The sequence below is a fragment of the Oryctolagus cuniculus genome, chromosome 8, assembly GCF_051225735.1.
Source record: "Oryctolagus cuniculus isolate XC-2025 breed Fujian yellow rabbit chromosome 8, ASM5122573v1, whole genome shotgun sequence".
NCBI classification, from domain to species: Eukaryota; Metazoa; Chordata; class Mammalia; order Lagomorpha; family Leporidae; genus Oryctolagus; species Oryctolagus cuniculus.
Window position 1 is genome coordinate 24,424,400 of NC_142874.1, and position 22,475 is coordinate 24,446,874.

Below are 22,475 nucleotides of genomic sequence, written 5' to 3' on the forward strand. Positions count from 1 at the left end.
CATTCCCAATTATGTAAGGGACTCAACAGCACGCACAGAATAACTCTGTTTAAACATAGGCGAAAGAGCTGAGTATACATTTCTTCAGAAGGGAACGCACCAAGGGCCAGGAGTCGTATGGAAAGATGCTCAATATCACTAGTCACTAGAGACATGCAAATCAAACACACTTCACATCTGTTCGAATGGCTACTGTCAAAAAGACAAAAGATAGCATGTGCTGCTGCGAATGTAAATTAGCATAGGCACTGTGGGAAACAGTATAGAGAGTCCTCCAGAAAATTAAAAAATAGCAGTACCATATGATTCAGAAATCTCACTACCAGGGATGCAGCCAAAGGAAATGAAATCAGTGGGCAGACAAGTGCTCTGCTCTTTTATCACGGTCATCACAATAGCCAAGAACTGAGTGAACAGAAGTGTCCGTGGACAGATGAATGGATAAAGAACATGCAGGGTCTATGCAGAATACTGATCAGCGTGGAAAGGATGAGATCCTGCCCGCGTGTGGGACAGGAGAATACTATGGTGAGTAAGACAAGCCAGGCACTGGCCAGCCCGTGGCTTACTTGGTTAATCCTCCACCTGTGGTGCTGGCATCCCATATGGGTGCCGGGTTCTAGTCCTGGTTGCTCCTCTTCCAGTCCAGCTCTCTGCTGTGGCCCAGGAAGGCAGTGGAGGATGGCCCGAGTGCTTGGGCACCTGCACCTGCATGGGAGACCAGGAGGAAGCACCTGGCTCCTGGCTTCGGATCGGCGCAGCGCACCGGTGGTGGCAGCCATTTGGGGGGTGAACCAAAGGAAGGAAGACCTTTCTCTCTGTCTCTCTCACTGTCTAACTCTGCCTGTCAAAAAAAAAAAAAAAAACATATTAAAAAAAAAAAGACAAGCCAGGCACAGAGAGATGGGATCAGCTGATGGGGAGTGTAAAGCAGTTGGTCTTCTAGAAGTTGGGAGTGGAATAGTGATCGCCAGGGGCCCAGAATGACAGGAAGGAGGAGAGGATGGGGTGAGGTTGATGCACAGGCGCAATGTTAGAGCAGGAGAGGTGTTCGTTCCAGTGTAGGGTGACTATGTTAACAATAATATATTGGTATGTCCAAAACACAAAGAAAGGATCGGGAATAGCCTCCCCCACACAAAAATGCCCAGCACCTAGGGTGACCAACACAAGAGTTGCCCTGACTGGACATTTCAGGACACAGCTATGCATTGCAACATCGCCTTATGTCCTGATATCACGTCTCATACAAAAATGGACCCCAACTTTAAGGCGGTGTGGATAGCGCCGGGGCACGGTCTCATGCCGTCTGGGTATTCCACAGGAGCATGTGTTTCTGCATAACCAGACCAGGCACTGCATACAAAGCTGCCTTTCTTTCTGCTTTCTAATCTTACCGGCCAACACTTTAGCAAGAGGGGTCAGCCTAGAAGTGGAGGAATGAGGGGGAAAGAGGGGAGGAGGAGACCCCAGGTCCATCAACACGTTGTAAACACCTGCTCTGTGTAGGCCCTGTGTAGGCAGTTGATTGTCACAGCCGTGTGGAATCTTAAAGAACTCAGCTGGGCAGAGAAGGCCAGGGAAGGGCATGTTCAAATGCCCTGTGTGAAGCAGGGACAAGCAGGAAACAGGGAGCTGGGCCTGTGGGGGAGAGGAGAGGATGTGGTTAAGAGGTGAGCAGGCTAGAAATGCCTGGGGGTTGGGGGCGTGGCAGCGAGGGGGGGGGGGTTAGCCCATACAGAAGGGTTTGCCGTTTAAACGCTAGTGGTGTATTAAAGCTAGACAGTGTTGCCACCTGTGTAGGTTTTTTTTTGTTTTTTTTTTTTTTTTTGTATCCATCTCTACACTGAGCCATTCACTGGTTCCAACCCCACTAACCACACCCACCTGCCTCTAACCCGCCTCCAATGCCCACCAGGATTTGAAGCAGCCAGGATGGTAACAGGGGGCAGAGTGGAAGGCCCCATCCTCACCGGTGAGAGTGCACAGTGGACGGGCTGGACTGGGGTGCCAAGTTCAGCCATGGCGAGGTCCTGGAGGTGGATGGCTTTGCAATTCCATTGCTGGGATGCCCATCTTCCAGGGCAGGTTCCCAGGGCTCTGCCTGGGAGGGCACTGAGGGGGCGGCTCCGCCGCACTGTTAGTAAAAGGGGCAGCCTATGTGGCGCCATGCATGCCTCACTCGCCAACTTAGGCTCTGGCCTGCAAGCTTGGGTCCTGAGCCCCATGGCCCAAGTACCGGTGTCAGCTCCATCCTCACCTGCTCCTACTTCCCTGCCCCGCCCCCAGGGCAAAGTTTTAAAAGGACCTGTTCCTGAACAGGTGGCTCTCTCTTACTCTCTCTCTTTTCCTTCTTTGCCCCTACCTCTGCTCTGTCAGGTTTTCCCCACCAAGGAACCCCTCCCCTTGCTCTGGTGTTTGGTGGCAGCCTTCCACGCACCGCCCTCAACAAAGGCGCAGACCCTGGCTTCCCAGGAGCAGGCACAATCTCCTTTCCGGGTCCCTCCTTGGAGAGCTGGCCACCTGGCGAAGCCTTGCTCTTGCTTAAGGGACTCTGAAGATGTCCACAGCCGGCTCTCCCAGCCCACAGGGCGCGCCTCCTAGGGGACCCTCAGAGGCAGCGGGCATGGACAGACCTCACTGCGCCTTGTCCCCTCCTTTAGCCCTAGGAGCGCAGGGCTGGTTGATCCAGGTCCCGCCGCGCTCGGGAGAAAGACCTAGGCGGTTACAGAATCCTAAGCCTTCAAGGTATAAGGCAGAAAACTTGCCCACAGGAGACAGGCTCTGCCAAGGCCACAGACGCGGTCTGGTGGCAGACAGGGGGCTGTTTGGTTTCGAGTCCCGGTCTGGGATTAGCGAGGTGCAGTGTCTCTCTGAATACCTTCATGGGTACCTTTTTATTGAGTGTCTACTATGCGCCAGGGAGGGCTGGGGTTTTCCGGGCTAAGGAGCCAGATTGGGCGAGTGGCCAGGGCATCGAAGGGTTAAATTCCGAGCGCACCACGGGGGTGGGGGTAGTGGAGTCTCCCCTAGGAAGAGCCTCCTCCCTCCGGAAACCCGGGCGGGCGCGGAGAGCTAGGGCAGGGCTGCCCCGCTGGCGCGCAGCCGCCCCCGCGCGGCGCAGCCCCCTCGCGCCCCGGGAGCAGCAGCTCTCGGGTTACAACAAAAGGGGGCTGGAGGCCGGGCCTGCGGCGGGGGCCGCCTGCGGGGAAGGGGGTGGGCCCGGGGAGGGGTTTGCCGCCCCGCTCCGGATAAAAGTCCGCGGGCGACTGGAGCGCGCGGCTTCCTCCCCTCGGGGCTCGCCTTGGCCAGCTCGCGGAGAACTCTGCTTGGCGGCTGCTCTCCGACCCTGGGCTCAGCGGCGACCGGCGCAGATCGAGGCCCCCGTGGAGAGCGCAACGCGGCCCAGCCACAGCCACCCCGGACCCCTGCTGCCAAGTAAGGGCGCTTCCCGCGCCGGGCTTCCCGAAGCGGTTCGTGGGAAGGCGGGCACCGGTGCGCGGGTCTCCAAGTTCCGCACCCCGCCGCCTCTCGGCCGTGCTTGGGGTTCTGGGGGAGCGCAGCGGCGGGAGAGGACGTGCAAGCCGATGGGGCCCCATTCCGGCCTGGGCGGCCCCGCCCAGCCCTACTTAATCGGGACCGGGGAGCTGGGTTCTCCCCTTTCTCGCCTTGGAGCCTCGGTGCGCGCCGGGTCCCTTGAGGGTGCAGCATGGAGCCAGGGGTGCTGGGGGCTGCGCCTCTGGACAGATTATGAATTTGGGGGGTGTGGAGCCGGGGTTGCCCACGGAGCTGTGGCTTTGGGGACTGGGAGCGCGCGGGGCTTGGACGCGTCGGGGTAAGGGGCTCTAGGAGGAGAGATGCGGTCCGCACGCTGGAGACGCGTTCTCAAGTCAACCCTGGTGTGTCCGGAGACCTGGGGCCCTGTCCCGCTGTTATTCCCCGTAAGGCCCTAGAATCGGAAGGAACCAGCGCCGGCGAACCTCTTGCGGTGCGCGCTGGGTCGCCCGGGTCAGTTTATTCCGATCTTAGGCAGCGACCCCGGTGCCTGTAACTTTTATGCAGGCGCTTAGCCCACTGCGCCCCTCTCCCCAGCCAAAGTCTGCGAGCTCCAGGTGCTGCTGTCGAGAGGGCCGGAACAGAGTGACTGGCTGAAAGCAAAGCGGTCCCTTTCTTCTCCATCGCTGTCCACTCCGCCCCAACAAAACCCAGCGAGAGTGCCCGGTGGAGAGGCGGCGGCGGGGGCAGAGGGGACCGAGCTGGAGTCCCGAGAGAGCTGTATTGACGGGCAGAAACCTGGCCGCAATGAGCTGCAGTCCTGACACTGTTGAGATCTTAAAATCGGTCCGCTCATTGCCTTGTGCACGGGAGGAACACTACAGAAGTTCAAAGCCAGGGGTTAGCGAGTATGGGATTCGAACCCAGGTCCATCAGGCCAGGCCCCTCCTCAACACCCACAGCTGGCCCGTGTGCCCTGGACTCCGGAGCTCGCTTGCCATCCTTGGGGGCTTTTTGTAGTTATTTATGTTGTATTGTGTTATGGGGCCAATGAGTGACTCACTGGGATCCGGGGTCAGGGGTCCCTAGTACCTGCCCATGGGGTGACAAAGTGCACGCACCCCAGGGCTCCTGGCGGCTCTCAGGGCCCCTCCCTCCCCTGAGGATTAGGTCTGAGAGGGCCTCTTTGTGTGTGCATCTGCTTGTTTCCCTGTGACTCACTTAGTCATTGAGTGAAGAAGCCAAATATGGAACTGGAGTCTGCAGAGAGAGCAAGCTTCGGTGGCTGGCTGGACTCTGGGTGCTTCCCAGGCCGGGCTCCTTCGAGTCACTGACGTTTATCTCCTTCCCGCCCCCTACTCCAACACCCTCCCTCCTTCCTTTCCTGGTCTCTCTTGGCCCCTTCCCAAGTCCTTGTCCTCTGACCTGTGGTGACCAGAGTGGAGTGGCCTGGTACCAGGGGGGAGCAGATTTTCCATGCTCTGGACATGCTCATCTGTGGAGCTCATGTCCCAGAAAATGCGGCACCATTTATTTAAAATATTTCTTAATCCCAACAACATTTCAGAAATGTGTACCCAAGTTGACAGAAGGGATGATAAGGTACTTAAAAATGTTTGTGAAAAGTGGAATGAAGAGATACGTTAGTTTGGTACAAAAAAAATTGGAAATCTGCGTCCAACGGGGTCTCCAAGAAGTTCATGAAATGCATATCATGCAAAACTGCATGGATTTCAAATTTTTACACCAAGGCCTATCTTTTGATTCCTTTCTCCAAAAATGTTTGAAGTGCCTTCCACTGAGATGCAGTGGTTCTGAACAAGTTGCCACATTTAACGTCATCTGTCCCTTGGCTGTGTGCTCATACCTTAAGGCAAATGCCAGGTGTGTCCTGTCATGCCTGCATATTTCGCTGTGACCACTATCTGGTGTCGTTGCTACATCTAAGAATTGAATCAGGATTCTTTGATATCATCTCTGTTCTTCAAATTCCCCAACCTTCCCCCCAGATGTTTTTTATACTTCATCTAGAAGGTCTGTTGATTTGTAGAAATTGTTGCATTCCTGTTGTTTTGTTTGTTTGAGATTTATTTAAGTCAGAGAGCTCCAGCCAGAGTGGCCTGGAAGGGGACTAGGCTTCACTTTTTTTTTTTAATGAAACAGGTAGATATTTATGTATTTATAAGGCAGAGTTACAGAGAGGTAGAGGCAGAGGTGGAGAGAACGAGAGAGCTCTTCCATCTGCCGGTTTACTCCCCATACGGCTGCAACGGCCAGAGATGAGTCGATCCCAAGCCAGGAGCCAGGAGCTTGTTCCAGGTCTCCCACGCGAGTGCAGGGACCCAAGCCCTTGGGCCTTCTTCCACTGCTTCCCCAGGCCATAGCAGGGAGCTGGACTGGAAGAGGAGCAGCCAGGACACGAACAAGCACCCATATGGATGTTAGCGCCACAGGTGGAGGCTTAGCCCACTGTGCCATAGCACCGGCCCCATTAAACCACTTTTCTTTCCACTGAAGCCTTTGATTCCTACGACGTCCCACTCAAGAGTGAGGTGGGTATTGCTGAATTCATTTATGGCTGAGGAAGGAAGCAAACAGATAAGCTGTCTCGACGGCCCAGCTAGTGACTGATGGAGCCAGAATCTAAGCCAGCTCCTTGTTCCTGGACAGCAGTGGTTTTAGCTTGCCCTCTGCGATGCTCATGGAATAGCAGCTGCTCCCTGAAGACTTCCTCTTGGCTCGGCCTTCCTCCTGAGCGGGTCACTTCCCATACACCTGCTGTCAGAATTCCCCGGGTGACTGTTGAGTAGTTGGACATTTGGTGCTTGGGATAAATGAGCTGCAAGGTCGAGAAGCCTGACTTGCTTCCTCCACTTACTGCAAAACCGTAAGAAAGCCATTCACCCATCTGGGGCATCTGAAGGAGGGAGCATTATCCATTCCCCTTCTGTAATGCAGGTCTCAAAGTTGCATGGGGCAGGCTTTTAACCTGGCATTGAAGATGCCTGTGGCCTGCGTTGGATCGTTCAATCCCTGGCCCAGTCCTGGGCTGCTTGTGGGCATTTGGATTAGGAGAGTAAACCAGTTGGATAGGAGATACCTGTCTCCATCTTTCTCTGACTCTGCTCTCTCCCAAACTCATAAATAAGTAGGATGAGACAAACGACTGTACCTGGAATTCCTACAAGAAACAAAGTCCCCAGAGGGAAACCTGGTGGGGATGAATCATCACCCCTCTGGGGGTACTGCCTGGGTGATCTGCACACCAGTGTCCCCCGAATCCAAGACAGAGAAAGGGAGCAGAGGCACAGGGTTCCCGTGGAAGTCCTTGGTTTAGGGAACAACTCTGTTTATTCTGCCATTGATAATGGGGGCCTCCAAGAGTTTGGGGGAGAGTGGAATCCAAAGTCAATGGATGCGCATTTTCCAGATCCCTTGGGGACCCCTGCATTGCACAGCTCCAGAGCCTTTTGCTTTTGGCACCTGCCCGGTATAGGTTTCTTTGCTTTCGAGATGGGGTGATCAGGAGCAACTTTTACAACTTGTTAGGGAAACTCCCTGGCTCAGAACCTCCCTCCTTGGCAGGCTGCTTGGGAAAGGGAATCTGGTGCTGCTGTGTTTGTTGAGCTGGAGTAGGGAGTGACCAGACCTCCCACAAACAGCCAGGCAGGGGCGGCGGGAAGCGGGTGCACGGGTCCCCTTGCTGACCTGCAAGAACTCAGAAAGGACAGAGCATTCACCTTGGCCAGCAGCCTGTCTCCCCGGGGCTGCAATGTCTGGATGGTTGCCACTGCAGTTGCAAAAGCAGCACTGACGGGGAGGCTGGGGGTGTTGGAGAATGGCCAGACACCATCAGGGCAGCCTTCCCGGAGGAGGCAACTGGGGGCTGTGAGGCAGGGGAGGGGCCTACAGGGGGTTGTGTAGGCTGCTGCAGGAGGCCCTGTGGCCCAGATGGGGCAGGGGAATTCTGAGAGCAAACCCATGGGGAAAGGGAAGAAGGGGCTGGGTGGGCCCTGCCGAGGACAGCGAAGCTGGGCGGGCCAAGGTGGGGGAGGTGGTTGCTGCGGCCCAACAGATTCTCAGGACCAGGAGCAACTGGAGAGCAGGGGCCCTGACAAACCAATGGTGCGGACAGCACTGACCACGAGACAGCCAGACACAGCCGCCCCGCCAGCCACTCACGCCCGCTCCACACCCACGCACAGGGACCACGAGGGGGCTGGGCCGGGGGCCAGGGGGCGCCCTGGTGGCCCTGCTGCTCCCCAGCTTTCCCTACCCCCCTCCTGTCCTCACGAGGCGAGCCGCTCCTCCGCCAGGCGGGCTGGGAGGTGCTCGTGGGGCTCAGGCACCACAGGGCCTCTTACCTCCTTGGGTTGCTGTTTCCCAGCCTGCTGTTGGGTGAGGAGCTGTAGGTGGAGCTGCTCCTGCTGCTTCTTGTAATACTCCTGCAGCTGGGGGCGGTGCAAGGTGGGGGAGGGGTTACGCCCCCACTCCCTGCCCCCCTGGCTGCAACACCAGCCCTGTCCTGTGCTGCCTGGACAAGGGGCGGGGCAGCAGAGGGATCCGGAGCGAGCGGGGCCTAGTGGGGAGGGGAGACTCAGCCTTCAGCTGGGAACCCTCCTGCCTCTTGGTGGGTCCCTCTGGATAGATCATGGGACAGGGAACTAGTTTGCCCTTCCTTGTTGTTTAGGAGATAGCAGGAGGGAGGCGGCGGTGGGGGTGGGGGGAGGCTGCTCCGGTGGGACCTCTGACCTCTCCCAGCTGCCCTGGAAGAATGCGGATCAGTCCAGCCTGAGCAGTCTCTCTGGTTTCTGCGACAACTTGGGCCCTGGGTGGTGTTGGCAGTAAACACGACGGGAGACCCGAGGCCAGAGGCCGGGGGGGCGGGGGGGGGGGGGATGGGACCCTGCTCTGGAGTCAGACTCACCTGCTGCAGCATGAGTGCCTGCTGCTGCTGGAGCAGGGCCTGCAGCTGCGGGGGCGACAGGATCTGCTGTACCTGCTGGGGGGTGAGCATCTGCGGCGACATCATGGCCACTGACACGGGCACCTGCGGGAGTTGCCCCGTTAGCCTGCTCTGCTTGGCAGGGCAGCACCCAGGGACACTGCCTGGGTTCGAATCCTGCCTCTGCCCTGGCTGTGGCTCTTAATACGAGTGACTTACCTCCGGTTCTGTTTGTCTTGTCTCTAAGGTGCAAACGACAAGAGCACAAGAGCGCCGACCCCTTACGGTTCCCAGGAGCATTAAGGCATTCACTCACCCTTAGGGCAGAGACTGGCACACAGCAGGTGCTGATAAAGGTGGGGCCCAGGCCATCATCGTAGGATGCACTGCTGTGTGACACTGGTCAGGGGGACCCATGCTTTGGAGGGCTTCTTACTCAGAGGTGGGGAGGGGCACCAAGCCATCCCCAGTCTTGCTCAGTCTCTTCAGAGCCCCTGACTGGCAAGGGCACCTTGGCACACAAGGGCAGTCTGCAGCCGTGGGAAGGAGTCAGAGTGGCCCACGTGGCCCCAGGACTGGACACTGGCCCTGCTACACACACCCCAGCACACCTGGCAGATGACAGTCACAGCGGTCTGGCGCTGCAGCCAGGGAGCTCTGGGTGGCAACGGGGGCGAGTGCACGGGGCTGCAGTGATGTCCCCCGTGGGGCACTGAGAGCAGCAGGCAGGGAGTCAGGAGTGCAGGCTTCTACAATCAACCTGCTGTGTGACCTCGAGCAAGTCACCTGCCCTCTGGGGTGTCGGTGTCCTCAAACATCAAGCCCAGGGCCTGACCTCTGACAAGAGGTAACTCCCTCTAGCTGGAATGTCTGCGATTCTCAAAGGCCAGCGGCTTTCTGCATTTTCAAGAATCCAAAGGCAAGAAAAGGTTCAGAGACAAGCAAAGACATTGTTCTCTTCCCAGCCCTGCCTTGCCCGAGCCTCCCAGGCTCGCGCAGTCAGGCTCGGGAAGCCCAGGCCACACGCCGTCCTGACCCCGTGTTAGCATACCAGGTGCCACCTTTCTCTGCTAGCCCAGCAGGCACGGGACTCTCATCTCCTTTCCTATATCCAAGCCCTGGCACAGTGCCTGACACATAGTAGGCGCTCACTGTTTGCTCCCTTGAGCTGTCACGCCCTCCCCAGCAGCTGGGAGGCCCCTTTGAGGGCCCTGGGGCAGTCAGGGAGGGTTGTCAAGCAGGGGCTTGTGGGGAGCAACTGGGAGCAACTCGGACTAGACTAAGTTACTGGAATTAAGACTTATTCTATGCATCTGCTCTCCCACAATATGGCGCTGAGAAGGGAAACAGCTTCTACACAGCTGCCTCCAGTTCAACCAACAAGCTGCAGGACCTGCTCCTGATTGGAGGAGAGCAGCGTACTCGGCGTGTGGGTAGCAGAGTTGGGATTGGTGGAAGAGGACTATAAAGGAGGAGAGAGACAACATGCACCAGGAACATCTATCTGAAGGAACACCTGTGCAGCCCCCGAGAGAGCCGGCCGGCGGTGTGCCGCTCCCCCGTGGAAGTGGGGAAAGTGGCAGGGGGAACCGCCCTTCCACGGAGGTGGAAGGGACGGTAGCCAACCCGGGAAGAACCAGCAGCAAACCCGGGGAGGGCCGAGCAGACCAAAGAACAGCGCAGGGTCCTGTGTCGTTCCTCCACGAAGAGGGGGAGCGACATAATGGTGCCGTGACTCGGATATGAAGCCTAGGCAGGGTTTAGTGTCGTTCCTCCATGAAGAGGGGGAGTGACAGGGCTTGCTCTGCATAGGGACAGGCTAGGCCCCGGGGGACCCTCCCCTCAGCCCCAGCCCCAGCCCCACCAGCGGGGCCCCTTCCCGTCCCTGGCAGGGCCAAGACTCAGCCGTGAGCCGCCCCCTTAAGCTATAGGTTCGGAAATCCCCAGGCAGAGGAGCAAGCAAGATGAACTGAATCCAGGGACCCCGGAAGTCCCACAGGCGCCCCTTCTCCTCACCCACTCCTGGGCTTTACCTCTAGCCCAGCTCTGTGGGAGGGGGACCACTGAGCTTCTTAGACCTGGCCGTACCACGGGACACACCCGGGGGCCTCGAGGCTCCTGGGGAACATGCCTCATTAGCTTTTAGGAGCTTCCCTCCCCTCTCTCAGCCCCCTTTCTGCCAAGGAGGAGATCAGAGAGGTCTGGCGGCTTGCACAGCCACAGGGGACTGAAGCACCTCCATGCGCCCGCCGCACCCCAAGCATGGCCTGGCGCGGGCAAGGGCCAGCATGTGGAAGGGGGCAGAGAAGGTGGACGTCGCCGGGCACCCTCTCCACAGCTGCACTGCAGAAGGAGCCTCTGGAACATTAGGCTGCTGGTGTCAGGGCCCTCAGTCTCCGGGGGCCCGGGCTTGGAGGCAGGCAGCAGCACAGCCCCACCCCCTCGCAGAGCCAGCCCCTGCAGGGCAGCGGAGGCGACCCAAATCTAGAGACTTGGATAGCAGCCGCTAGGCGGGGAGCATCCTTGCTTTCTTCCTCCCAGGGGCCCACAGGGTCCTGGCTGAGTCAGTGACCCAGGCTCTTCAACCTGAGATTTACCATTGTTTGAAATCACCAAGCCTCACTTTCCGTCAGCTGACTGCTCTCCTTGTGCCACACTGCTGCACGGGAGGCGGCGCCCACAACCTGTCACAGCAGGTGCCTGGCAAAGCCTTTTCTATGTACTGTGACTGCATCCTCACAGCGATCCCGTGAGGTGGAGGGAGGAAAATCATCATCACCCATTTTACAGATGAGAAAGCGGAGGCCTGGGGTGCGTCAAGAACCTGCACTGTCCCGGAGCCACCCCTCTGATCACAGCCCACAGCGAGAGACCGGGGTGGACACTCGGATCTTCCCAGGCACCAGGACTGAGTCGCCCAGGGTGGCACACAGGAAGCATGTGGCATTTCCTTCCTCTGAGCCAGGGAATGGAAGAGATGACCTCGGAAGGCCCCCCGGCCCCTGCTGTCCCTGCCCGTGGGCGAGCAGCCAGCTGTGGACATCTGGATGCACTGCCTCATGTGTGCTTGTCTCAAGGTGGCGCAGTGGGGCCAGGCAGGCATGGGGGTCCTAGGAACCGGGCTGAACTCCCCCAGTGTCCCCACTGACGCCTCAGCAGGCTGGACGTGTCAAGTGCCGGCCAGTAAGCTCAGTGAGCCGAGTCTGAGGAGCAGCCACTGGCTGAATGCTGGCAGCTGCCTGCAGCGCCCCGGGGGCCCTGCTCAGGCCCCTGAGGCCTCCGCCCACCTTGAGTGCAGTGTGCTGGGTCACAGGCCTGAGCAACAGGTGCAGACACACACCCAGCGTGGAGGAAGCTTGTTTGGGGCTGAGGTTGGGCGGGATGCAACTTGGTGCTATAGATGAGGCCCCAAACTCAACCTCCCAGGTATGGAATCTGGGGTCCCTGAGTGAGTGGGGAGCAATGTGGGTAGATCAGGCTAGAGCTCAGCTTGGGTTCAAGTCCCTTGCAAATGACCAGAAGGAAATCCTCAGGTCAATTCTGGGCTGGAGCTGCAGCCAAGGATTGGTGGTGAGACATCAAGAACTTCCAGAAATGCCAAATGGGAGGCAGAGCCACAGAGCCTGACTCTCGCCACCCCCAGCCCACATCCACCTCTCGGCTCCTCTTCTTGCCTGGGGCCCAGGCCAAGCCATGTCCAGGCAGTGCTGTTAGCCTGGAGCCGGAGACCCAAAGGCATTTTGGAAGCTGGCTCTAGGAGTCGGGTGTTGGAAGTGAGTGGGCAGGCAGTCCTTCTGGGGAGCAGAGCAGGGTCCTGTGGGACCACTGTGGGGCATGGCTGCCAGTGACCCCCTCCTTTACCCACTTCACTCAGGTTCCAAATCGATAGCATGCACCTGTCCCCTAGGGAGTTGGACTCCAGCCTCGCTCTCCCGTGCACCAACAGCCCAGAGATCACCTGCAGGCTGTGAGCTCAGAGGTGGGGACGGGAGGCCAGGAAGGACCCAGGGTAGGACGAGAGGGGAGGGCCACCAGGCACCTGGGCTCTAGAGGAAGCTCAGACATGGCTCCAAGAAACCCCTCTCCCTGAGCCCCAGAGAACCACCCAGGCAGGGCCTCCAAACTTGGAGGCTTCTGACCGTGGGGTCCAGGGTACGAAGCACAGCAAATGGGAGGTTAAAGGGGTGAGCGCTGGAGCCAGCTGTCTGGGTTCACATCCAGGCACTGCCCCTTATCTGACTATGGGCAAGTTACAGTCTCTCCGGGCCTCAGTTTTCTGGTCTGCAATGTGGGGCTGATATTGACCCCCACCCCAGGGGTCTGCCGCCGGGCGAGTGCTCTAGAAATGTCTGGTTGGCTTTAGGGCAGGATCCGTCAGCATTTGTGAAATGAAGGAGTGGGTTTTTGGGAGAGAAAAGTCTCATCTGTCTTTCCGATCCCTTGCGTTTTGGAGGGGGCCTCCTAGGTTTGAGCCCACAGCTTTCTGCCCTCTCCCCACTGCTTCAGCCCATCTGGGAAGTCCTCCTTGGTGCCTGGCCACAGCTCTTCCAGCTACTGCTGAGACCTTTCTGGCTTGGGGGGACAGTGCTGCTCCCCACCTTTGCCTCTGTGTTCTTAGCGGGGGCACTAAGCCAGACCCACCAGACCCAGGAAGGGGCCTGAGGGAGGAGGGAGCATAGCTGGGGGTCCAAGGCCCCACCCTACAGGGGTGTGAGAACCTTCTCTCCCTCCCTTTATCAGCCCTGCCCTCCCCACCACACCTCTGCCCGGGGCCTCTCCTCTGGGGGTGGACTCAGTGGGCTGGAGAGTTTTAGCAGAGCCCTACTGCTAGTGCACATCTGTCCTGCACATCTGCCCGGCGCCTTGGGCACTTTCCAAACGTAAGCTCATTTTCTATAAAACCCTGAGACTTCATCAGATCCCCCGGGGCCCAAGTCCGGGCCCCAGTCTTCCTCCCCGCACCCTGCACCCCTCCCCACTTCCCAGACTCCCCCCATCTGCTCAGGGGCACGCTCACCCTTCCTGCCTTAGATAAACTTCCTTTCAAAGCTCGCTAATCTTCTCCCCAGTTCCAAGCCCCTCCAACCCCCATAACTGCTGTAGGAGGGGAGGGGGCTCGCATGCCAGGTTGGGGCGGGGGAGGGGAGTGGGCTGCCCGAGTGGTGACCCATCCCGGACCCAGACAGCAATTCTCCAAGTTCTTTGTGACACAAAAGGTAAACAGAAGGCCTGGCTTCCCCCTACCCCCTCCCAGGTCTCCCCTCCCCCCCCACCAGCCAGATGGGCCAGCAAGCTGGGGGGAAGGGAGAGGGGGAAAAAGGGCAGATTGTGTAAAGGAAAACAAAAGAGATGGAGAGACTTGCAGAGACAGGAAATGCAGAGACTGGGGGACCAGGGGGGAGGGGGCTGGGAACTGAGAGGGACAGACAGAGTGACCCATGGGACAGGTCGGCAGAGAGGCAGAAACACGAGAAGTGACAGGGAGACCTTGTAGGGAGGAGGAGACAGCAGAGCTGCAGCCACAGAGCAGCAAGGCCGGACCAGGGCCGGGCTGATCAGGGGAGCCAGGAGAGAAAGTGTGAGTTTCTCGGCCCGCCCGGGAGAGGCTATTTCCCTCTGGAAAGCGGCCCACTTGCTGGCCTTGGTGGCTGGCAAGTCGTTCGCCAGTGGGTCCTTGCCTCCCTGGCCCCATGCCACGCCCACCCTCCAGACCCGGCCCTGCCCAGAGCGAGGTGGGGGGGGGCCCTCCTCCTCCTCACCTGCATGGCAGAGGCGGACTGCTTGCTGTCATTGTTGCCCGGGGAGCTCAGGCCTGAGGCCTGCTGCAGCAGGAACTGCCTGGCCACCTGGAGAGCCTGCAAGACAGGGGCTCCATCAGTCTGCTGAGCCAGGGGAAGCCAGTGGGCCGGCAGGGTGCAGGGAAGGGCAAACTGTCAGGGTTCAGGCAGCAGAAGCAACAGGGACGCCCCCAAGAAGGCTCTGCGAGGACTCAGTGTGGACAGCAAATGGAAGGGCCGGAGGTCAAAAAGGACTCCGGGGCAAGGACAGGGCAGGTGCCGGGTACCAGTAGCAGGTGCCATTTGTTGAGCATCTATTCTGCTCAGGCACTTGACTGGCAAGATCACATCTCCTCCTCCCGAGGTCCGGACCATCAGCAGCAGTTTTGCAGATGAGGAACCCAAGTCTCAGAAGGCTGTAACTTGCCCCAAGGTCGCACAGCTTGGAGCTTTCCAAATCCGTGGAGCCTGGCTCCCAGGGCACCTGCCTACTGGAAGTGGTTGGTCTGGGGACTAAGGGAGCAGCAGTCTGTGTGGGGTCAGAGCACACAGCTGCGGGGGATGAGGGCAGAACCTAGGAGTGAGGGAGGTGGTACAGGGGCCCAGCACTGGCGTGGCTTTCTGAGCTGAAGGCATATGGTGCAAGGCCTTGTGGCACTAGGGCAACTAGATCATGTCCCACAGCGGGTGTGTGAGCTATCAGTAGACATATGAACCTAGGTGATTGGGCTCGGGGGTCCACGGAGAGCTGGACCGGACCCTGAGCCACAGGTGCCCCAGGGATGAGCAGAACAAGGAGTCTGAAGAGCTCTGGCGGGGGGGTGGGTGGGTGAGGGGTGGTTTAGTGTGACAGGCAGGGAGTTGGGGCTGTGAGGGAGGGGTCTGGGAGGCCAGCTGAGCCCCCATCCCATCACTGGGGGGTCAGAGGTGGGGAGTGGAGGGACTTGTCCTCCATCCACATTCCAGGAACACCGAACCTATCTGCCCTGAGGTCCCACACAGACTGCTTGAGAGCCAGGGCAGCGTCTGAATCCCAGCTCTGCCGTTTGCCAGCCATGACCTTGGGCAAGTCATTCCCTGGCTTATCTGCAGAACTTGGACCCCACCCATCTCCAAATTGCTCGAGGGATTAAAGGGCCCGTGCTTGGCACCTAGCTGGCATTCGGGGAGTGTTCCCTCCCTTCCCTTCTCATTAATCTCCCAACGGCTTTCCACTTCACCGCCTCCAGCCTCTCCCTGGCGCAGCCTGGATGGAGGACAGGTGCCCACGAGGGGTGCCCACTCACACCTGTCTGCACACATGCCTGGCGTCCTCTCACGCACCTTCGGGGCAGAACCTTTCACAGCGGGATCTGGATGTGTCGGACGCTCTTGCCACTCAGCAAACACTTGCGGAGCGCCGGCTGTGTACCGAGCACACACACACACGCACCCCCGCGGCCCTCTCATCATCGAAGGGAATGGAGAGCCTCCCCGGAGGTCCAGGCCTAGTTTGCCTTAGGCTGGTGTCTAAACACACACCCGGGTATCTATGGGAACGTGGCCCCCAAGCAAACCTGAACTTCACAACGGTGTGCTCCTCCCCCACCCCTTCCCCTTGACCTCACCCCTAGAAAAGCATCCTGGGCTTCGAGGGGGAGGCAAGACTCCCTTCAGAATGCCCAAACCTGACCTTTCTGAGCTCCAGGCTGTGTGAGGGTGGGCAGACACGAACAGGAAAGGCAGGGAGGCGGCTGGCCCTCACCTACTCCCCCAGGTGTAATGACAAGTGCTCTCTGTCCCTCAAAGATGGAGAAAGGGTGTGCAGGTATTGGGGGTGCAGTGGTCGGAGGCGTGGGGGAAAGATGGCTAGGAAGAGCCGACAGCCCAGGCAGCCTAGGGGACACTGCTGAGGGTGGGGCAATGGAGGCCGGGATCCCAGGGCTGGGAAGTGGTAAGGGAAACTGAATTCACTCCTCTCCTGGCTGTCTCTTACTCTGGTCCCCTAGAGCATGGAATAGTCCAAGACAGACAGAAAACAACGACAGGGCCTCGCAATCCCGTCCCGTGGCATCCTGTGACAGCCTCCCACTCCCCAGTCTATCCCTGCCCCCTTGCCTGGAGCACTCCCTTTGGGCCAGAGGAGAGCCAGGTAAGGCGCTGGGCCTGGCCCAGGCTGTCCCTCCCCTGCCTTCCCACCATTCTCTGCACGCCCTCCCTCCTTCATTCACGTCGACCAAGGGGCTGCCGTGCGCCACAACCGCACTTGGTGTGGGGGAACAGGCTCAGGTGTGGAGCCGACCATGGCACACAGAGGCTGAGACGGAGGTGCAGGGGAGGTGAGCATCAGCGGCCCCTTCTCTGAGCTCTGCTGCGGGGCGGGTTGGGGAGGGCTTCTCGGAGGCCATGGCAGCTCTGGACTCCCAGAGGGTGGTGCATGGGGAAGCTGCAGGGCGTTGCCACTGTGCAGGTCCGATGGCCCGGGGCAGAACACTGAATTGTGTGCAGGGTGACAGCAGGAGAGGCCCCAGGGGACAGGGATCTGAACTCCAGGCACACTTCTCTTTTACTCACTCCCCTTTCATGTTCACCTGCATGACACAGGGCACCCACAACACAAAGTCATTTCATGTAGTTCGCTTTCAACCCGGCCCTGATTCACCGTAGGGCCCAGTGGCACCAAAAAGACCACCAGGGGTGGGGTTCGGGGCAGATCCTGAATCCAAGCTCCCCTCCCCAGATGGCCTGGGCATGCTCCCACTACTCTCTACCCCCCACCCCTGCCCTCATCCTCCACACACGCAGCCCCCAGCAGCGGACAGGGCCGTCCTCCAGAGTGGTCACCCAGGGGACCGCACAGGTCACATCCTCACTGCGATGCTGTCAGGGGGCTCTTAGGAAGCTGACCCTTGCAGCTTCCTTGAAAATGCAGATTCTGTCGAGCTGGCTGCGGGCGCTGTGCTCCAAGCACCCCACACGGCACGTATGCAACAGCAGGGACTTCGGAGTTTGCGGAAAAAATGGAGTGAAAAGATGAACTTGCCTTTATGTTTACATCCCGAAATCCATTCAAATGAGGAGCCTTCAAACAGTTCATGGAGAATACATGTTATGGAAAGACTACGCATGGACTTCAACATTTTTTATACAAAAATAAACTTATTTCTAATTCCACTGTTGCAGTAACTTTTTGAAGCACCCTTATCCTACTCATTAAATTCATTTTAGTCTAGGCTGAAAACAGGAGGCAGGCACTGAATCTAAGAGCTGACGCCTGGGGGCTGCTGCTTGTGACACAGGCATCCGGTATCCGAGTGCTGCCTGGAGACCCAACTGCTCCACTTCTGATTCAGCTCCCTGCTAATGGGCCTGGGAAGGCAGCAGAGAATGGCCCAAGTGCTTAGGCTCCTGCCACCCACACGGGAGACCCAGATGGGGCTCCAGGCTCCTGGCTTTAGCTTCTGCCAGCTGTTGCAGCTATCTGGGGAGTGAACCAACAGGTGGAATATTACTCTGTCTCTCCCACTCTTTCTCTGCCTTTCAAATAAATAATTAAAAAGAAAACAAACAACAGAGCTTACAATTGTATAGAACCTTGCAGTTTTCAAAGCAGTCCTGCACTGGTGGAAGCCTCACAATGTTGAACGAAGCAGAGCAGCTATCGCTGCCTCCCCCTTGCAGACAAGGAAACTGAAGCCCAAGGCCCCACAGCTGGCAAGTGGGAGTCGTCCAGACACCTCTGCTGCCCGGCCGCCACCCCAGAGAGGGCGCCATGTCACCGCGCACAGCCGGCGTGGCCTAGGACTCTGCATTTCCCTGATTTGTGTGCTTTCAGTTCTGTGGTTGGGAAGGGGAGGCAAAGGTATGGGGAGAAGGACAAGAAAGGGGGTCCCTAGGGAAAGGCGGGGACCAGAGAAACCCCCATGGCAGTCTGGGCAGGCATGGCATTTAGATTCCACGCCTGGGTAAGCCATCCTGCAAAGCCTGGGGCCTGGGGGAGGCGGGGAGGAGGCTGAGGACAAGGCAGAAAATGGAGCCACGGAGCCTCTTCAGATCTCACTTCCCTCCCATCTACCCAGCCCTGTGGTCCGGGCTCAAGGTCTCGCTTCCTCCAGGGAGGCGGTATTGCCCCGTCAGTGCAGGGGCCCTGGCCAGAGAGATCAGGATGCAGGTCCTAGCTGCAACACACACGCGTGACCGTGGAGAAGTCACTTTCCTTCGGTGAGTCTGATTCTTCTCCTGCAAGACACAGACAACTCCACACCACTTCTCAGAGGCGCTGTGCAGAGCACCCTGCCGGACAGTGCACACGGAGGCCCCAGCAGAGCGTGCAGCACCTGGGGAGTCCTGGATGAACACTAAGCACCATCATTACTCAGCCTGCACCAGGCAAGCTCCTGGTCGTCTGCCCAGTGCCACCCAGAAGGCCTTGCTCACAAACCCTCTTCCACACCACACCTCCCTCATTCCCCTTCAGGCCTGCTAATGAAGCTGAACAGCCCCTCCCCCCTTCCCCATTCAGAAATCATTAGCAGGATCTCCACAATTAGGCACCAATGGTTTATAACAGATGGCGTCCGGGGAGGGCAGCTGGGGAGGAGGGGAATGAAGCGGTGGTTCTGAGGGCAACAGGGAGGGGCTGAGAAAAGAAACAAGGCTTAGGGCAGTGGGGCCCCTCACCTCTGGGACCACACTCCCCTGTCTGAGAATTTGTGGGTTGGGGGTGTCACCCTAGGAAACCCAAGTGCAGGGCTCCTTAGCAGTTCCTTCACCTGCAGGTGCGTCCTTATTCATGTGTTGTGGGGGCAGGGGGTGTAGAACAGACAGACAGCTGTCAGTGGAGTCACAGACCCATGGCCGTTCGGTGTTTGTCAGACTGCTGGCAGTGACCCCACAGAGGGGGCATGTCTCGACCTCAGTTTGGTGGGTCCAAAGTCAGGAACTGCATACCCCCGTGCATACTGCTCCAGCTCACTTTACAGATGAGCGTGGGGGCTTCCAGGGCAGCGACTTATCCCCAGAGACACAGCAGCAGCGGCGGTGGCTACAGAGCCTGGACGGTGCCCTGTGCCGAGAGAAGCAGCGAGGGCTACCCAGGCAGCATGGAGGAAGCACAGACAGACTGCCACTAGGACTGTGGTGAGAGCCGGTCGAGAAACACCACCCAGAGCTCTTCTAGCTGCCTCTGGGGAGTTCTGGTGAAGCTGGGGTTCACTCTTCCCTAACTTGCCTTCGTAACTGATTTGCAGTGTGGGTCGGCCAGGCTTAGGGGAAGACAGGCCTAGAAGAGTGTTGCAGGGCCTGGCCTGCCTTACCCTGTCCCAAACCTGAAAAACATGCCCAGGGCCCCACACCTGTACCCCCGAAGTGACTCGGCAATCACTGGCCAGTAGTAGCACAGAGCTATGAGGTCCCGGGGAACATGTGCGCGGCACTGAGGAGGTGGCCTTCGCAGGCCACAGGCTGGCCAGCCAAGACAGGCAGTGAGCGGAGACGGGCGACTCTGCACCCTGACACAGCGTGCAGGGCAGGGAGGGCAGCCTGCTGCCTACCTGCACCCACCGTGTGGCCAGGGGAGGCCTCTTTCGGGAAACACTAAACATCAGAAAGCAGCGACTTTTCCTTCAAGGTGGAGGAAACAGCTGGTGCACTACAGGTGGGAAGACCTTGGTGTATTATTAACCGCAAAGTCCAGGGTGGCCCAGCAGAGAGGCCTGAGACAGAGGCCCAGAGGGGTGCAGGGCCGGAGCACACAGGCACAATGATTTTTTAAAATTTCATTCTATACTTGGGGAAGAATCATTGAAGGCTTTTGAGTAGAAAGTGACATAATCTTTGAGTGTAGACAACTCACTGCTAATAAACAGTAGGTGCCTAATAAGTACTCCTTGGTTTCAATTACATAGAAAGCAACTCTTCATCTGCCTCTCAAAATGCAACTCTTCAGGGACCAGAGGGTGGAAGGTGGAAGGCAGGGGGCAAGGGGCAGAGGTCAGCGGCCCTGACCACTGAAGGAACCGACCTGGGGAGAACCAAGTTCTCGACCAGCCAGGCTTTGTCCTCCAGCAAAAAGAAATAAAAATGAAATGACACAGGGAAGGGGGATAAGGAGGGGGAGAGGAGACCATAAAACCCCCGAAGTGATTCCACACTTTTTTCCCTTGGAGGGGAAAAAAAAAAAAAGCTTTTTGGAAAAGGCTGTAAATTTTTTTTACACCAACCTCGTAAAAATGACATCGGCACATTCTCAAATTAGAACCATTAAAATGAAAACCAGCAACACAGAGACACAGGCAGGCCCACGTGGGTGGGAGACACATCCCGGGCGCACGGTCCCGGTTTCTGGGCACTTCCCTGCCAAGTGCCTGCGCTCCCTCTCTGCCAGGGAGATGAGCCCCGTGGTCCAGGGGGGACCGCCATCCTCCAGGGCCTCCTGCACTCCCCACACCTGACCCACGCTGGCTTCCCACAGGCCCCGGCCCATCCAGCTTCTCCAGGGTGCCCAGAAGGGACAGTGTCTGGCCTCGGGCAGGGAGCTGGGGTCACCCAGGTGGTGGTGGAGGGGCAGAGGTGGGCAGGTCCCAGGGAGGGCTCTCCTCACTCCCGGAGTCTGGAGACGGCTCCCAGACGCACAGCCTGCCCGTATCTGTGGCCTTCTGGGGAGGTGGGTCTACTTCCAGGTTCTGGGTGCTGAACCACTCTGCAGGGACAGTAGGTCTGGGCCACGGAGGGGCCTCAGTTCCTTCCCCTCTCAGAATAAAGGTGTTGGCTCCCCCAGGAGGAAAACCAGGCCACCCCCTGAGGCTGCCAGTCCTCACGCTGAGTCCATCGTCCCGGAAGAGGAGAGCGCTGCTGACTTGGTCCCCAAAGTCTCATCAGTAGGAAAAGAATTCTGTGGTACAAAGGGAGTGAGGGAGGAGAGAGGACGGAAGCCAGGAAGCTCCCTGGCCCACAGGAGGGGCCTGGAGACCCTTCCCAGGTCCTGGGCCCCGTCCTCCCCCTCCCCAGGAAAATTCCCAAAACAGAAATAGGGTGGCCTTTGGGGATGCCAAGGGAGCTGGCCAAGGGCCTGGCCCTGGACACATTCTCCTGCAGCTCCACCCCTCACCTGCTCCCTCCCTACTCAGGCTGAGTTGGTGTGAGCTGGTGTGAGCTGGTGTGAAGGTGCCACACCTCCTGGGGGTGGGGGGAGGTCAGGCCCCCAGCATCTCCTGGGCTGTAGCTGGTTCTCCAGAGGGAAGAGAAGAATTCAGGAGCAGGGCCCAGAGGCAGTGTCTGGGGTACTGAGGCTGAGAGCCCCAGAGAAGTGCAAGGCAGGGGCAGGGGCAGGGCCTGCTCACGGCTGGACCCTCCCCCTCCCAGAGTCCCCCTAAGTAGCCTGGGTAGAGGGGGTAGGAGAAGAAAAGTCTCTTGCATTCTTCTGTTCCCCTCCCCCACTTCCCTGACCCCGTCCATCTCTTTGGGGGTGGGGGGAGTTAAAAGCCCATTAATGTGCAGAGCCCCCCCAACCCTTTTGAATCTCCTCACAGGATGTGAACAGGGTGGGATTTGGCCCGGTTGCCACAGCAACTGCACTGGGAGTTCCCAGACGCTAGGCAACCCTCCGCTGACCCTCGCTGACCTGTCACCCCCGCAACCCGCGGACAATGGCAGTGCGCGCTCAGGAGGCCCCGACGCCTTTCAGGGCGACAAGGGCTGCTGCTGCCGCAGCTCTGCCCGCCCCACCCCACCGGCTCAGCCCTCCTGGCCCCAAGGCCAGCTCTCCCCCCGCTGGCCAGCGGGCCTGAGCGCCCAGACCAGACCTGAGACCCCCACCCAGGCCCCCCGACATCCCCAAATCCCACTCCCCCTTTCTCCAGCCCTCACAGCTCCCCATCAGAGTACTTGTGGGGGGGACTGGGGAAACTGCCCCACAGGGGAAACATTTCTCAGACAGGTGAAATCTGAGTAAAGTAAAACACAGCTCTCCAAGACCACCACCGTGGTAGAGGGTGCCGACGCGGGAGAGGGCTGCGAGCTGGAGCCACCTGCCTCTGCAAAGGAGGGGACCCACAGTGCATGTCTGTCTGGGGTGTCCTCCAACGGCAGCTGTGGGTCACTAGCTCCAGCGGGCCGGCGGGCCTGAAGCGGATCCAGGGGACAGACTCCTCCAGGCCTCTGCAGGCCCCGTGCCGCCTCCTCAGGGCAGGTTCTCCGTCGGGGGCTGGAGGAGAAAGGGCCAAGGGCAGAGCAGACGCCCAACCAATAAGGGGCTGGAAGCCGGGGTCTTGAATGCTGCG

General features: G+C 58.8%; 1 protein-coding gene across 9 annotated transcripts in view; it reads right to left on the minus strand.

The window, feature by feature from the left end:
* LOC127486595 (forkhead box protein P4) overlaps nt 1-22,475 on the minus strand; it is a 68,208-nt gene that overhangs the window by 25,329 nt on the left and 20,404 nt on the right. For 3 of the 9 annotated variants that reach the window (XR_016211736.1, XR_016211735.1, XR_016211734.1), the window contains exons 3-7: nt 14,200-14,295; nt 8,423-8,545; nt 7,860-7,946; nt 1,497-1,641; nt 570-844 (exon numbers count right to left, since the gene is read on the minus strand). Coding sequence is in view for 5 of the 9 variants with exons in the window: in XM_070048168.2 (XP_069904269.1) it covers nt 6,116-6,334; nt 7,860-7,946; nt 8,423-8,545; nt 14,200-14,295 (525 nt within the window). In the remaining 4 variants the exon portion in view is untranslated. Of the gene's footprint in view, nt 1-569; nt 845-1,496; nt 1,642-5,562; nt 6,373-6,808; nt 7,213-7,859; nt 7,947-8,422; nt 8,546-14,199; nt 14,296-22,475 lie in introns of those variants that run through there. The other 6 variants (XM_070048168.2, XM_070048171.2, XM_070048172.2 and 3 more) reach the window with 6 other exon arrangements.